General features: G+C 42.5%; 1 protein-coding gene across 1 annotated transcript; it reads left to right on the top strand.

The window, feature by feature from the left end:
- The first annotated feature begins 14,138 nt into the window (after window positions 1-14,138).
- On the top strand, window positions 14,139-17,418 carry dbx1a (developing brain homeobox 1a). Its single transcript, XM_020651944.2, has 4 exons — window positions 14,139-14,605; window positions 14,711-14,812; window positions 16,378-16,580; window positions 16,701-17,418. The coding sequence occupies exons 1-4, from the start codon at window positions 14,242-14,244 to the stop codon at window positions 16,989-16,991; spliced, it is 960 nt and encodes a 319-aa protein (XP_020507600.1). The 5' UTR covers window positions 14,139-14,241; the 3' UTR covers window positions 16,992-17,418.
- Window positions 17,419-17,437: the final 19 nt, after the last annotated feature.

Raw genomic sequence — 17,437 nt, 5'->3', positions numbered from 1 at the left:
GTAATGTGCTTTCCAAAAAAGGAACAAATCAACTTTAGCATAAATACCACATGGTTGAGTTTAGGGAAATGTCATGGTTTTTACCTAAATAAATGGTTACAGTCAAATTGATATATTTATGGACCACAGCAGAAACCAATGTTGACTGTTTGTAAGAAATGGGAAATAAAAAGCTATCCAGTTAGCTTGAAGCTACAGAACTTCCCTTGGGATTGACAACCTTTCAATGAAGGATAAGTGTCCTGTATTTTAATGTTTTGTGTTTTGTTTATTTTAGAGCTAACTGCACATCCACTTTTGGTCATTTCAATATTTCTCTGGTTATATGAAAGTGTGAGTCTTATATTCTACAAAGTGTGAATGCTTTGGGGATCAGCGATTGATGTGCGAAGTCTGTATGATGAAACACCCAATGTGGACAACCCTTTTGGGAGGACAGTCTCATATTTAGAAACTAGAAATGCATTCAAGGCCCAAACAATGATCTACATCCGACTGGTATACGAGTACAGATGGAGCACTTCTTTCAGTACTTTGCGTTTATTTTGTTTTTGCATGTTTTCTAGAAGCTAACAGACACCGACCGAATTTTTCAAAACCACAGAATATCACGGGGGCAGAATCGAGAACTGTAGACAGATCAAGCAGGACCAACAAAAACACAACGAAGAACAATACTTTAAAAAATGGCTGAGCTTTTTGAGGAAAGATTGTGCATGTTGGATGGGAACTGTAAACATAAGTATATGATTTTACCTCACCTGGAAACAGAACAGGCAACTCCAACAGAACAGCTGGGCAGAGGTGGGTTGGGAATTGAACATCAGTTGGACGACAGCAGAGAAGAGACTGCACCCTCTAGTGTATTGACTCCCAACTGTCTGCTCTGAGATTATCAAAATGAGAACATATTGACTAAAATCCTGCTAAAACACTTAACAGTGGGAAGTGTGTACAACGGCCTTTAAGTAAGAACATGTGTGTGCATGCCTATTCTAGTAGATGTTAATTTTTGTTTGCATTGTATCATTTTTTTCAGTGTGGATCCTGGGGGGGCTCCGTTTTTATTTTTCTAAACAATTGGGGGGGGGGGGGGGGGGCAATGGTAAAAAGGTTGGGAACCTCTGCTCCTGTTGGTGCATTTTTTTTAAATCCATCCCAATGTAAAGGACAAGTGGGAGAGCATAGTTATATCATTTACAACATACAACTATTTTTCATACGTAAAGGATGTATAAATGAGCTTTTAGACTCTGGGTATAGGGCAGCTCTTCAACTCATTCAGAAGGAAAGACCCCCCCCCCTCCCCTCCCCAACACACACACCCACCAAAAATGTTTTTTTATTAAATAAAAATACATACAAATATATATTCTTAAACATGCATCCCTTAGTTTCTTATTGATTCCTAAATCAATTTTTAAATTTGTTTGTGTTTTTGAATGATAAATGCCGCACCGTAACCTGTTATTGAGCATAAGTGGTTAACCTTGAAAGAACACAGGAACAGAAATTGATGGACATGCTCTTCCGAGTAAAACAGGGGGGAGAGCTGAATGGATGTTTTGAATGCAGCTCGGCTGTAGTCGTCTCTCAATAGTGTAGAAGAGTGCAGTGAAGATGAACAGGGAGTCAATGCACACTCAAAGACCTGGGCGGTGAGGCTTTCCACACAGCGGTTTGATTGACACTGTCTGTCACAGGCAATGAACTCACCTCTCTCTCACTCTCCGTTTTCACTCTCCTTTAGCTCTAAGGGTAAGCAAGGGGACATTTGTAACAAACTTGTAAAGTTATTCTATTTGTCCGGCTGTTAATTAGCCTTCCCTTTCCAGCAGTGACAATATACAAACACACATTTCCATTCTTAAACCCCTGACTTCCCAGTCACTGTCACACATTAACATTTTCTAACCTTTATATGTAAAGCCAAAGTGGCCATAGGAGCTGAATGTTGCCTCCTTATGGTGCAGCCCGGTTTAAGCCATTCAAATTCAGCCCCAGTGTGGAGGTGCAGGGCTTTGCATATTCCTCAGTCCTCTGGGACCTCGGCACAGGCAGGCCCACCTTTTGTCTGCACCTCGGCCTGTGGACCTCAGGGAGTTCTTTGCTGTGATCAGGCCTCCATTTAAACAAGTGAAACAATAACAGCATTTATGCCAACCAGGTTTTTCTCAATCAGAGATTTATTTGCAAGCTGTTGCCCTTCTGCTCCTGGTATGATGGTGAATGGTTTAAACCTTTGAATTATTTCATGATCTGCATTTTTACCTCTTAAACATCATTCAGTTTACCTGCTCTTTGCAAACTCTGCCTGCATGGTGTAGCAGGGAATCGCTTAAATGTTTCTGTTTATATGAAGGAAAATAGGCAGACTGATTAGTTGTCTTTTTTTCTCCTCTTCTCCTCTTTTTTTTACTCTTTAATGACACATTCAGCCACTTGAAAATCTCCCACAATAGATCCAATAAAGGCTACCCTCCAGCCTGCTCCCTCACCTCTGTTTCAATCGTCCCGTACACTTGTAAGGAACTATGGCGAAATTAGTCTGCTTAGAAACATAGAAGTGCCTTAATTAAAACTTCATCCTCTCTCCAAATCCCCCCTCTTCACTTTATCCTCCTCTTCTCATCCTCTCTCCTCCTCGGCGGCAGCGTCTCATCCAGCAGACAGAAGGGGGGCATCGTTGACTTGCACTCCAAGGCCTTTACTCGTTCGCGGGCCTCAATAGAAACACCCCGTTAGATACAATGACCTTGCAAATTAAAAGAGTGACTGTCCAAATTAAATCAAGCAAGGCAGCCCCATGCAGGCAGTCGGGCTCTCTGTCTGAGCTTAGCCTGTTCCCTGCTCACCCCCCCTCCTTCCAACCCTCCAGTCTTTCTCATAAGGGAGAGGTGAGCAAAAAGAGTGAATGAAGGTTTTCTTCACAGTCCTCCTTGAGATGCTACTTCTTGCTAATTAACTGGTGCTCTTTGTCATCTCCTCTGTGAGTATGAAGGACCTCTGGGGGGGACTGAATAGAGCCTTCTCAACAGGCAACCCTTGCCAACTGTCTCTTGCTCTCATGCACTCGTCATTGTACTCTTTGTCAGATGTTGCAATAGCGAATGAATTGATAGTGCTTTTTATTAATTAGTGTTATGCATGCCGTTGCTAACTTGTGGATGTTTGGAGGGAAAGTGTTGAGCGCAATTAACATTTTTGTGCTTGCTGGTTATTAGAAATGCATTTTCATATGCCAGAGAGGTAAACACAGTAGCACATTATTAAAGTATGTGTATCTATTTAGGTGTGTTTGCAATGTGAATACAGCTATAGTCGCTGGATTCAAAAGACTGCTTGTCATGGCCCGTCATCTTTAGTCCCTGAAATTTGGTCAAAGTGAAATGAATGGTGTAAAATTGGAACATGTGTTTCAGTATCTCCTAAATTTTCCACAACATCATGATCACCAGTTTGTCCTCCCTTCATAGCAGTCATCATGAGCTGCAAACATAACAGTAGATGCATTATCCTAACAAACAGCAAAAAGTTCAGTTTCTCAGATTGCGTGAATGATTGCAGCAGATTTACTTCAAGAAGCATAAACTATGTGTCTGCCTCCGACAACAAATGGTAGCTATCGTTTCCCATCCATCTACAGTGATCTTGGAGATTTTTCGGAGATTCTGCCCAGGCTGCGCTGGTTGGACACACGTCGTAAAGCTAATAGGGTTGGACTCCCAGACTGTGACATTGCAGATTTGCTTCTCCCTTGATCAATTAGTCTCTGCTTGTCCCACTGTATCTGCCCCAAAGAAAAGACTGTTAAGATCCATCAAACCATAGACACAAAGGCTAGATGATGGGAATATGTTAAAGGAAAACCGTGGCCATGGCTAATAGCTGGAATCCCAATGTCCCATGAAAAATAAAAAGTAAACCAACTGGAACCGAAAGCCCTGTCTCTGTGTGATGCAGGGCAAACAATAGGGTCACTTTCAAATATTTAACATCTTCAGTATTTTAGACACAAGGAATGGAATAGGAGCAGGTCGAACCCTTTCCATACTTTATATTTGACCAAATTAAAGGGTGAAGCCAATTCTCTAAGCTTTACCTCAAGTGATTTTCTGGAAGCAAGTGAAAGTTTTTGAAATTCCTGCTCTGCAGCTTGTTGTCTTTGGAGTGGACTCTCTCTCAGGCCTTTGTGCTCTCCTTGACCTTAAGTGTCTTATCATTTGGCCCTGTAGTGCAGAGGTCATACTGCAATAGGTGACCCTCCCCCCCCCCCCCCCCCCCCCCCCTGTGTGCTCCATTCGGCTTTTGTACACGTACAAGAGGGCTCTAGGAAGACCCTACAGCTAAAGATAATATACAAAGTATTCTGAGGTTGTACCCAAATGCAGCTTTGAGTGACCAGGAATCATGATGTATGGAAAAGCTGTAGAATCCAAAGATTCAGAGCAAATTTTATGTTATCTTTAGTTTGAGATACAAGACCTCTTGTTCTTGTACAAAAGTGTAGGTCTGTCTGTGGCCTTAAGAGATAAACTCTGGTGCAACTTAGAACTTTGAGGAACGAAGGTGGTATGGAAATCTGCAGGAGACTCTTCACCTAAACAAAGAATGCAAAGTAGTCTATTGTAAAACCCAAATGCAGATTCAAACCACTTGCAATTGAGAACATGCGGAGAAGCTTCAAATTAATCCAAATGTTTTACAACAAATGTATACAGACACCTGGACAGACCTAGGTCTCATCTCTAGAAGGCCTGTCCAGTTACAATGATGTACAACATACTACGAGACAAAACGCCAGTGCAGATTTAAACCATTATGAATTTAGGGAATTTGGTAAAGCTTGGTCTTAACAACAAGATTTACAGATCCAGACCTAGAACTCTTTGTGCAAGAGTAACATGTCCCCAGATAGCATCTCCAGCTACTTTAATGTACAAAGTACCCTGAGTCAGTGATAAATCCCCAATGATGTTTGGAAGAATTGGTGATTAAGGACTTATGGAAGAGCTGCTAAACAATCCAAGTTTGCAGAGCTCCATTTGTAGACCTAAAGGACCTCTTGGGATGTGAAAGTGCCTGCAGACGAGTCCTACAGGACTCAGGGCACCATTAACAGACTTGGCAGTTTTGTACCTCGTTTCTGAATCATATAAGAAGAGAGATCGGCTTTCTCTCTGTTGTTTCTGGTGGACTGGTTTAACCCCACATCCTGGTCAGGAGTTCATCATGAAAGGCCAACAGCAATCTTGTTGTCTCTTTGTGCGCAGAGCTGATATCTGCAAGGGAAAAAAGACATAAAAGTAGTCCTCTGTATCAGTGTCTGATCTGGATAAACTGTCATTTCCCGCTTATTAAGCTGAAACGGCTCTGAGTGCAACATGGCGGCTAAACCTGAGGAGAGAGGAGGCGTGGAGGCGAAGAAGAAAAGGGGAAATGAACTGCATGAGATGATGAAAGGGATAGGGCGAGTGATGGTTTGGAGAGCTGACAAGCAGAAGGGGGGAGTTAAAGACCTGGCAGAGCAGAGGTCACCTCACCTAGAGCTTATTAGATCCCCCATAATGCAATGATGGGATCAATTACAGGCCACACTGGGACCCAGAACAGCACAGGCCAGTGGCTCCAAATAGCTGTATGTGACTTTAAGATGCACAACTTTGACTGCTCCAGGAATCAGACCTGGGGGGTCTGCTGTGTGGAAAGAAAGTCAGACCACATTACTGCTGTCTGTATGACCAAAGACCCTGACCATCCTCATGGCCATCATGCCTCACAGAGTTTCAACGGGGTAAATGGACCAGCTGACGGTCCACATCCGGGTTGAAGAGAACCAACAGTGTCCTTATCGGATTCTGCTGCTGTCACTGCCGCCTCATACTGAGACCCGCAGATGTTTCAAAGCATTTGGATGCTCGATCAAAGGACGTCTGATTCCTCGTTCTCTAGCCCCAAGCTACAAAAACCTAATGTGACTGAAAACCGATTGTTTTCCTCCCCAACAGTCTAAAATGCAATGTTGAATCTTCAAATGATAATAAGGGACAATCTGTACATTGGACTGGCTGTATTTATACAGTTTTGAAATATTTTTGCTCGATAAATTACTCACAAAAATCTCAAGGATAATGAAGACCTATTCAATCATAATTTAAAAGAATGGTACTCAATGTTTAAGGATTGTTTTCAGTTTATATGTACTTCTTGATCTTCTCTACATTATTCATGATCACTCACCTTTAGTGGAGTAAAAGTGATCAGAAAAAAATGACATTATCTTTAATATTTGTGATCCTATCATATACGCCTTGGCAATCCGCAAACGCTAATAATGATGATGTTCTGTTTATTCCCTTCTGCTGCAACTGACTGAACAGTCTTGTCTTGAGTGAAACGGTTGAATCAAGGTTAGATAACTGACTTGGACAGGGCAGAACATTCTCCTTTAACCATGAATAAAATTGTTTTTCTGTGCATATTTGGCAGTTAACCTTAAAAAAAGTGTTGACAGACATGCACTGGTATATGTTATGATGCGTTAAAGTTAATGCTCTCAAGTTTAACCTGAAAGTTAATATCATGGTCACAAATTTATTTTAAATTAAACGGGCTGCAACTGTGGTTATTAAACTGGTGGGTCGCAACCCCAGAGTTGGTTGCGGAGGCTTTTTCAGTGGATGTGGAATCTGTGTCTGGAAAATAAATGGTTGCAAAAAGTCTACGAAGGTTTATTTTAAACATGTTATTTTTGTTCTGTCACATTTTGTGCCTTGTGAGGATGAACCTGGCCAATTTTTTTATTGAATAAATCAGTGTAGTTGAAAAATGTCTGAAATTTGGCTTATGATATCTTATTAATAGGTGATGAGTCCCGGGGCTAGACCAGTCGAGAACCACTGGGCTAGAAGACGCGGACAAAGCATTGAACTCAGGAAGTTTATATTAAATCAAGCAAAAACAGAACTAAAGATTTTTTACGCCTGATGATGATGCTCTTACTTGTGTTTGAAGTGAATTCAGATTCAACAAGCACCTTGGGTAGAACACACGGTTTGAAATATACTGAAAGACTCCTTTTAACTCTCGCTGAAACCTTTCAAATGAGACCCTCAGAATCTGAAGGTCAGCCATGTTTTCTTTGGTCGTGTTCCTTCACAACAACATGAACACTGAACTCTGGCTCCCTGCTCAGTTTTTTTTCCCCTCAAATTGAAAGAGGGAAAAGTTGGAAAAGCTAAATGTTCTGTCGTTTTGTTGTTGATCTTCGATTAATCATGAGAGGCCAAGTGCAAGAACCGTGTCCAGCCTTGTTTATGCAGCTAGGGCCTTTCAAACACACACACACACACAAAACAGTAGTACATGCAAACACACACACACACACACACACACACACACACACACAAGTGCAGCAGGAGCAGCAGCACTGAAAAGATCACTGGTTTCCTCCTGTTATGCAAATGCATCAAAACGCTTGAGTGAGAATTATATATGAATCCAATGAGGCTTTTTCTCTCTTTTAGAAATGCTTAGCCACAAGTACTGAGAGCCCTCAATGGCAAGCGTCCGCTTCACTCCCTGGCCATGCGTATTATTCAGCTTGACGAGACGCAAACTGACATAAGCACCCGGGCTCACTTTCACCCACTGGCAATCCGATTATATGGCCAACACGGCATCAATGCTGCAGGGCCAACAGGCAGTGAAGTCCGTCAAGCATCCCCTCCTCCACCCAAGCCCCTTCTTTCCCCATTCATACCTTCTTCTTCTTTAACTGCCCTGCACAGCTACCCCTCCCACACACACACTCATACACACACACACACACACACACACACACACACACACACACACTTCGTCAAGCCTCAAGCCCTGATAAACAACAAACCCTCACCCTGAAGTCCTCAAATACCATGTTTTAGAGGAGGCTAAACTTTCTTGTGGAAATGAAAAAGTTCAGCTTTGAATTGATTCTTTCTGTGATGTTGGCTTTAAATATGCATGAATAAAACAAACAGCATGTCTTACTTTCATTGCACTGATTGAAAGAACCTCGCAAATAAGCATTTTATGGCATTTCTTATCCGCTTTAAACTTCTTCTGGCAAGCTTTGCAAGCTCCTCGAGGCACAAAGAAAGTATCAGACAGCTGCATGTGGTGGCCTTCTGAACCCTGTCTAGTGCCTGTTCATTCCATAATACTCAGATATTAGCGGCTATATCTATATCAAACAAGTGCTTCGGGTCAGCCTGACCGGGCAGAGTCACTGCTAATGTCACGACGGGACTCCTAAGCTAAACCGGTGTTGACAACCACACAGCCTGGCCTTCTTTTCCGTGCTGTGCGGTGACGCTTGGGTCCTCAGACGGGGCACCCGTGGATGCAGTGGGTGTTTACATGACGCTACCCCAAGAAGAGTGCCAGGTGCTTGGCTTGGGGGAGGGACAAGGGGTTGGTTTGGAGTGGAGGCTCCTCTTGCAAATCGCCCCGCATCCGTGAAACTAATGTAGAGATGAGATTAAACTTGCAGAGAGATACATTTGCAATTGATTAACCCTGAGCCGGTGTGACTAATTGCATATACTTTTGAGGGAGTGTGTGCAAGTCTTTGTGTGCATGTGCATGTGTGTGGATTTAGCACGATATCACTGCCAGATAATTGTTCAAACTGAAGAGATTTGGTAAAACACCATACACTTACATACATTATTGTAATCATTTTCGGGCACCAGATGGTTTAGCTTTAAAAAAAAAAAAAAAAAAAAAAAAAGCAGTTAAAATATTTAGATTTTAGTAAATTCTAATGATTTCAGGTAAAGTTTAATGAGCCAGGGGAGGATGTTCCACCTGCCTGCCAGTCCCTTCTAAAAACAAGGATTTAGAGGACTACTGTGCTTCCTCTGCACCCCTCTGTTTTGTCCTGTATTAATGAGCAATTAACTTTGCATACAAGGTCATGGACAATGGTATTGGTTGTCAGATTATGCTAATGTCGTTGGCTGTGGCTGCACTGAAAGAGGACAGGGAATCCCTGTGAATAGAGAGGGTTGTGGCCTTTCTCCAAGATGAGAAAATGATATGCAAACTGTACCAACATGCGCTCTAAGAGGATTAGGACACCACTCGACATCCATACTGACAAATGCTAATAAATGAACAGTGAGAAGGGGAGGCAAGTGGCCCAGTCTGGACAAGAAAGAGCAACTTTCTGTGGTTGAAAGTGGAACTTTTGTGTCACAGTTTGGGCTGAATGTTTCAAAGTAAAACGCATGATGATGTGATTTGATGAGTTGTATAAACTAGTGGGGGGGACGAAGATGTGTAAGGCTCAAGTGAAAGAATTCAGTGTGGGGTGAAGCAGATGAAGAAAAGAGCCTGGGGTGAAACTAAGAAGTTGAACTCCCATGGCCGAGTAAGAGGGGAACAGGTGCAGCCAGAGTTCATACAGACCGCTTTGTGCGCTGATATGGCTCCAGTCCATTTGGGGAAAAGGGAGGGGCCCATGTTTAATACAAAGTTAATATCGATTTAATGCTTGTCACCGCTCTTCTGAATCTTGTGGCATTGCTAATTCCCTCTTGTGTTGAACGGGGAGGGGGGGGGGGGAGCTTCTGGGCCGCCTGAGCCAGATGCTGTAGGGACCTTCAGAGCCACCGACGAGCTGAGGTGAAGCCGCGGCCAAAACACCCCGAGTGGGAGCCACCGTGAGGGGAAGCCCGGTCACCAACTGAATCCCCTGAAATAGATGTTTGGTTAACTTCAGATGGCAGGAGCAAGAATCCATTTCAACTTCATCTGAAGCCTGCGGTACATGAACTTTGACATTTAAAGGCTTGATGAGATAGAGTCTAAAATAATCAAACAGAAAGCATGCACTGATGGTATAAGAGGAAGTCAGAAACTCACTTTTCAGTCACTTTTAAGGTATAAGACAAGACAGCAAGATGAAGTAACGTCTTTTTTAATAAGGCTTTTAGGGCATTTTCTTTTTACAATGAGATCATGGCTGATTATTTGTAAGATATTGGCTTTAATTTGATAGTTTATAGACTTAGATCAGCTAGTACGGAGCCCCTGAAGTCCAGAGAAGTAAAAAATAAAAATATTGTGCACAAAATACATGTATTTTCTTTCACTTTTTGGGACCTCCCGGATTTATATACTTTAATGATATAAAAGCAGCTGTTTTAGTGTGTTGAGGAAGAGGTTTTTTCAACTACATTTTTGTATGGAGTGTATACATACATACAAATTCAATTGAAATTATTGTTAACCAGAAACTTCAAATGTGACACAACTACATCAACACACTCTAATAAATATTTTCCACCATTATTAGTTAAAACAAGTAAAACATGATAAGAAGGCTTTCTTATATTCATCATAAAATGTGTGTATGGAACTCAAACACAACTTAATTTGCTTTAAAACACATTTTTAAAAGCCTTTGAGCCATGTTTTTTTTTTTACCAACATTTAAATGGTTTTCAAGTGTTGTAATAGCATGCTATGGCTCAATCTGTCTTTGTCTGTTAACTTGTGGCACTGATAGAAAATCAATACACCAACTGAGTTACAGTTTTGCAAGGATATTTTGAATTCCTGTCTGGTCGTGTTTGGCTAACATGCACTGCGGCAGAAAATTGACTAAATCTTGATTTGAGGAAAAAAAAAGGAAGGTGTTAACTGAATCGTTCAATTTGGCAAACCCAGGAGGAGGTGGATGCAGGCCCTGAAAGGCTGCAGGGCTGAGATGGATGGACTGGTGACCGGTGTCATATACGAGGCTGCAACCAGTCAGCACAATCTGTTCATCCCCGGTCCAGTGAAAAGATGGGGAGTTTCCCCTTTTCCTCGGTGCGTCCACGTCACCGATAAATAATGAGGGAATAATAAACAGTTAACCACCTGTCGGACCCTGCGCACAATGGGCCGGCCCATACAGAGCCCCTCATGCATGGGTAACATATTTACTCAGCCCCTTTCACTTAACGAAGCAGAAAGAGAGCAGAGACAATGGTTAAGTTCATCTGGTTGGTAAAAATGGCATGGCCCTGTCAGAAGAGGGATAACGATCTGATAGTTTCCCCTCAAAGATACACCGAAACGACTCCAAAATATACCAAAAAAATATCATTTTAATTAGTTATCTTATGGAAAGACTATGGCTAAAACAAGTGAGTATGGCTGCATCTTTTGTGCATAAACCAGGCGACTTTCAGGATCAAAATAAATTCATAAAACGTCATCAACTGCGCGTAAAAACGTATTGAGGAGCATGTGTGCCATTGACAGTTCCCTTAATTTTTGAGTTGTTGGCTATTTTCTTCAAACAAGTTTGCTGATAATACCTGGAAAATGTACATTTATTATTTTATTTAATACGTGTGAAGACGATCATCTTCATGGTATTCCCCACAGAGTTATTAAATCATAAGTGATGAATATGAGTAATCCTCTGAAAGTGAAGTGATAAACATCAGAAGGAAAAAGCCCTCTGGGGATATTAGAAACCATACGTCAACATAAACATAATGAGGGGGTGCCAATATGAATATTATAGCGATACTATAAAACGTGTTCTTTGTCTCTTCTTATTCGCTTTTTTTTTTTGCATTATAGATGTTTCTACACAAATAAGGTTTATGATTATCATTTAAATACCACATTTTGTTTCTAAATAAATGATTTTTTTTGGGCTCATGAAAAACTAAACTAGATCTATTTGATACCACTGTACACTTATGAACACGTACCACTTGTACAATAGCGAATGTTATTTGAAGTAATGTTAAAAAAAAAAGAGGCTTAAAGAAACTACAAATTTTCCCATAAAGCCATGAGAACTTGAACATGCGTCCTTGAATCCCACAGGACAGTTATTTTAAAATGATGGGACTTTAGTGGGCTCTTACAGGGGGAGGAGAGGGGGTGGGGGTGTTGTTGGTGGTAATATTTCAGAGATGTGCTTTTAATGGCCTTAATTCAGCCGCAGCCAGCTGTTTTTACTCGGCCTGGTAAAGGAGCGGGGACGTGGCAAGCTTGCAAAGCTCGTAGAAATTAGTCTCGGTCAGCCAGAGCAGCCTATGCTTCCTGCTAACCATCTGCTTAGCGCGCACAAAAGGAGGATTTCGGGCAGCCAAGTAAAGGAATATGGGGCTAATAAAAAAAGCTTTGAAGGTCTTGTTACTTATTTGGAGGTGTAGCTGTGGTGACGGAGCGCGCTGTGTTAACGCTTGTTTGTGCGTCTGTGCGAACCATAAAGCGCACCGCACCTCTGATAAGCGTCGACTCTCTGCAAAGGATCATTTCACGGAGGCGTTCCCTTTTAATTATCGGATTGTGGCCACTTTATCTTAGATTGATGTTGACCCACTTATCATCATTTAGGCTGATTCCAAATGATGCAAACTGACTCAAATGTCGTGCTGTGCAATAAGCAGACGCAGTCAAGTGAAGCGAATGTGAGCAGAACAGTGGTCTTTAAAATCAGAAACAAAGTTTTGTTTACGCAAAGTATTCAATAACACTCAGCCTTTCCTCTTCATAGTTTTTATTATTTGGGCTACTCATACACAAATTTGACATGTAGTTTGTATTCATATTGCCTTAAATTATCAGCTAATTATCTGATTTAGGTAAAATACATTATTATAAGTAATAAGCTAAATGTTGCGCACAGACTCACCTTGAGTCCTTGCATGATTATAAAGTTTATTTTGGTAAAAGAAAGAGCGTTAAATTAAAAAATCATATTCAAGACAGAGAGCCCAATGGCCGGGATTTAATTTAAAATAATAGAACATGACATTCAAAGGCAAAAAGTGGGATAACAAATCAACCAAAGTCACCGTAAAACACAAATTCAATAATAAAATATCAAAGAAAAACTAACATGTTTTTGTTTGATTTAAATTGTCCATCAAACTTTGTGTAATTGTTTCTCTGTGTTTCTTATTTAATTAGGTTTCAAACAGGCAACAATTAGGAGTTTTTTTTTACTCTTTTTTTTTCTTCGGTGCATTTTCTTCTGATCGCTCTGCTTTAACTGGTTTTCAGAAGGTAAAGCTGACAGAACACGACTATCAGGCTCCAAGTCGCTTTAATACGAGTTTTATAAGGGGTCTCAGTGTCCGCTCATATGAATGCGTTTTAAATCAAATCACAGATGCACTTTTATTCAGCCGGTTAAAATAGCAGAACAAAACCGTCTTTAGAAATAAAGCTTTTTTTATTCCTCTGGGCTTTTTTTAAAAAAGCGGGGAGAGGGAAGCAGAGAAAGGCCGAGGGGCGCCTCCTCCGCAGCTGAGGGTGACAGTTAGTTCATGGTTAACAGGATCAGGAGCGCACGGCTCAGGCCGCACACTTCTCCTTTGCGCACTGCGCCGCCGCTCTGCGCGCTGAATGAAGCCTGTGCAGAAAGAGTGATATTTAACACATCTGTTAAAGCGTTTTGATAGCAGAAATCCCTTTAAGACATTATTCCATGACGAGGGCCAGATTGAGTGTTGAGAATCCTATGAAACCCTAAAAGTGATTTACATTTGAGATGCTGTGCAGCGTCTGCACCTAAAGAAGAGACCATTCACAATAAAAAAGATACTATAAATCAATGTACTATTATATATTCTATTCATATCCTGGGATAGACTCCTGCTTACTTTTATCCACCTGTAGCTGTTTGTATTTGCAGCACTGAAACTTGAATAAAAGAATAATTTTGCATCTTTAACGAGTATATTTTGATATCCCGAGTAACAGAAAGACACCCTGAATGGAAAGGAATAAAGTATCCTTTTCTAAGGGCTCATTAAAATTCCCATATAATGAGTGAATGTGTAAAGATTGCTCTTTAATTAGGCAGCTTGCCTCTGCCAAACAAAACAAACTGAAAGGAAAGTGGTCAACATGCAAAATTGATGACTGAGCCCCTTTTGTGGTCGTCACATTGTGTGTTGCTTGCTTATGAAGTCTAATGCAATCATAAATTGTGTCCTCTGGCCAATCAGCGAGCCGGGGGATGCTGCATGAAAGCGACCCATGTGGAGAACTTTGTTGAGCCCCATTGTTGAGGCTGTCAGCGCTGAGCGGAGGGTCGAGGGGGGGCCGACTGCTATAAAACTCCTCTCCCCTGAGTGAGGAGACCAGAGGAGTTAGCAGCCATTCACACGACTGATTCTCCCAGCGACCACCAGGAGTATCTCAGCTTTCCTTCACTGACTTTTTCCAACCGGGACTATGATGATCCCAAGCGTCCTCGCGCCACCAGCGCTGTACCCGGGGCTGTACCGGCCCGCCGCTCTGCCGCTGCACCAGACCCTGCCGTCTGTCTTCCCCTCCCACTCCAGCTTCCTCGTTGAGGACCTGCTGCGGATAAGCCGCCCCGCCGCCTTCATAAACCGGACTGTCCCATCAGTGAGCGCCACCCTGCCCACAGCCACCACCACCTTGTCCTACTGCGGCGTGCCCGCGGAGCGCGCCGTGGCCACAACTGCGATGACGCGCGACTCGTGCTCGCCCAAAACGTCACTGCCGAGCAGCAAGGACCCGACTTTTCTCAAGTTTGGAGTCAGCGCGATCCTTGCACCTTCACCAAAGACATGTGAGTAAACGCGCTCTGCTGTGTTTCTACATTCGGACAGATTGTTAATATTATTCCATCATTCAGGAATTCTTGTTTTTAACATGTTGTGATGTTCCTCCACAGCGTCCTCTCCCGCTACAATCCACAGCCTGCATTCCAAGACTTTCCCCTTCCCCTGCTTTGATGGAACCTTTCACCCCATCTTCAGGACGCCTTATTTACCAGGTAGGCACCACTTTTATGCACGTCCCCTGTTATGCCTATCCATCTTTCTGTGGGCTCAAAGTGTCTGAACTAAGTGTCATCAAAATGTAAAACACATTCAGCTCCTGTCATAGATTTTTTTTTTCAACCTGAAAACAAGAAATCACTGTCTCATTAATGGAGACTGTTGGCTCTGGCCTCTTCCCGGTCCCACCCACCCACCCCCTAATTAACCAATTATCCCAAATCGTCACGCTCTAAATTTGAGGCGGGGTGGCGAGTTATAGTCCCCCCTGTTTCCCATTGGGGGGCGTTTTGGCATTTCCCCGGCACTGCGTTTTCCCACAGAGCCCGGGGGGCCACCGGGCCGCAGTGGTGGGCAACAATGCCCTTCAGCACTGTGACCAATTTGGTCAGCTCCCACCGGGCAAACCACCCACACACCCCGGAGAGTGACTTTTACCAGGGGGGCCAAAGGCGTGAACCAGTCATGCACTAATTTCCCTATTAGGCGCTATTGAGAGTTTTCAATATTCTCACAAGACCACATAGCGCGTCGTTGTTCCTGATTCTGCTGTGGCCACAGGGCACCTACAGTCAGGAGGAAGTCCAGGCAGCAATTCGCAGAGAGGGGAGAGTTTTGGGAGGTGGGATTTTGAAGTAAAGCGAAGCACCTAATTCGTCCAAACTATCCCAGCTGGTGAAAGTTTCCCCTGCAGGCTGCGTTGCTCATCGGATAGGTTACCACTGACCCCCCCCAATCCCCAGTCTCTCTGTGCCCTAAACGTTCCTCTATTCTCCAAGCGCGCCAATCAACCAGTTCAGATAAAGAATAATCTCTTAGAAAAGTCTATAAAGTCGCTACTCCGTGCTTTCATTCAGCCAAATCATAATGGAGATGGAGTCTTTTCATGGGCTCAGCTGAATGCCTCAACAAAACAACTCCAGCGCTCTGAATAGCTTTTCGTGTTCATTTAATGAAAATGATTTGAAGGCACGAAGAAGAAGAAGAAAAAAAAAATCCCTCCACTTCTCTCTCTCTCCCCCCCTCTGGGCATCAGTATTCTGGTATGCAGTTGTGTTTAGTTTGAAAGTGTAAATCTCCTTTTGTTGCGATAATATATGGCCTTCGCCGCCTGTCCAGAGTCTTTTCTGCGTTAGTTCATTACTACACAATTACTGTTCACGGTTTATTAACTCCTCTATCCGCCCTCACAGGGTTCCTTAAAGGATATGCTACCTCTTTACCATACCAATGCGGTTGGGGAACGGCCAATGTGCTAATTAGTCACCTCGTGCCATTTCACTCAAAACGGAGACGTATTGCCAAAGTTCCAAAGGGGGGAAACTTCCAATACTAACGACTGAAAACTAAGGCCTTAAAGAGAAATCATTATATTCATATAGAGCCTCTATGAAGTCTGACAGCTTTTAGGTTTGTGAAGTAGAAAGAAAACCTGCTGTTTTCCATCTTTAAGTTGGTCATTTGTGGCTGCAGAGTGGTTTTAGGGATGATTTGTTTTGACTTACTGTTTGGTAAATAAAACCAAGCTAACGTGTATTTCTCTTCTGTTTTTGTGTTGTAGTGTCTTCATCCGTTGTTCCCATCCCCGGGACTTTTTCGTGGCCCCTGGCAGCCAGAGGGAAACCCCGCAGAGGGATGCTGAGGAGGGCTGTGTTCTCAGATGTGCAGCGCAAAGCTTTGGAGAAAATGTTCCAGAAACAGAAATACATCAGCAAGCCCGACAGAAAGAAACTCGCCACCAAACTGGGACTCAAAGACTCTCAGGTAAAACTTCTGAAGTGTTCACGTGGGGGTTTCAAGTGGCCAATAAATTCGTGCGTAAAAGCGCTTTAACGCATTCCTTACACAGAGCTTTTTCCCTAATCATTTTCTGTTCCTCTTCAGGTGAAAATCTGGTTCCAGAACCGACGGATGAAGTGGAGGAACTCAAAGGAACGAGAGCTGCTGTCCTCAGGTGGCTGCCGGGAGCAGACTCTGCCCACCAAAGCCAATCCGCATCCGGACCTCAGTGACGTTGGCAAGAAGTCCTCAGCCGAGGATGATGAGGAGGAGGAGATGGAACAGTTTGGAAGAGAGAGAATGAGGGCGGCAGGGTCTAGCATCAGCTCTCCATCTCTTTCCAGTAAGCACTCGGACTTCTCAGAGTCAGACGAAGAAGAAATAACAGTATCTTAATTTATTTTAAAAAGGGAATATAAAGATATAAATAACTCATAAGAGACTGTGAACCGGTTTGTATGAAACTGCCGGCCTCAAACAAGAACACATAAATGTCTGTAAAAAACAAAACAAAACAAAATGTTCGACTCCACTTTGTCACTTCATCTGCGCATGCGCACTGTACAGGCTCTGTTTCTGAGACACAGTTTGCTGTTTTGCACAGCTTTGTTCTATTGTACAGTATTTTGTACAACTTTGTATGGAAATTTTATGCCAAGATTATTGAGTTACTTTTACCTTGACCTTGAATAGAGTTGTTTATTGGAAAGATGTAGTTATTTCGTTAATAATTTATATGAATTTGTTTGTTGTATCATGTGCTGTATATATGTCTATTCCACACTTTTTGTACAAATACCAAATAAATTGTGAACAATTGCAATTCCATTGTGCTTGTGTTG

Source organism: Labrus bergylta, chromosome 3 (assembly GCF_963930695.1).
Source record: "Labrus bergylta chromosome 3, fLabBer1.1, whole genome shotgun sequence".
Taxonomy (NCBI): Eukaryota; Metazoa; Chordata; class Actinopteri; order Labriformes; family Labridae; genus Labrus; species Labrus bergylta.
Note: the sequence above shows the minus strand (reverse complement) of the source record. Positions and strands in the feature narration are given on the sequence as shown.

What these genes read in the sequence shown, in the direction of transcription:
- dbx1a (XM_020651944.2), top strand. Translation starts at nt 14,242, where the DNA reads ATGATGATCCCAAGCGTCCTCGCGCCACCAGCGCTGTACCCGGGGCTG. An exon ending in TGCACCTTCACCAAAGACAT is followed by an intron (nt 14,606 to 14,710) that starts GTGAGTAAACGC and finishes GTTCCTCCACAG; the next exon opens with CGTCCTCTCCCGCTACAATC. An exon ending in CAGGACGCCTTATTTACCAG is followed by an intron (nt 14,813 to 16,377) that starts GTAGGCACCACT and finishes TTTGTGTTGTAG; the next exon opens with TGTCTTCATCCGTTGTTCCC.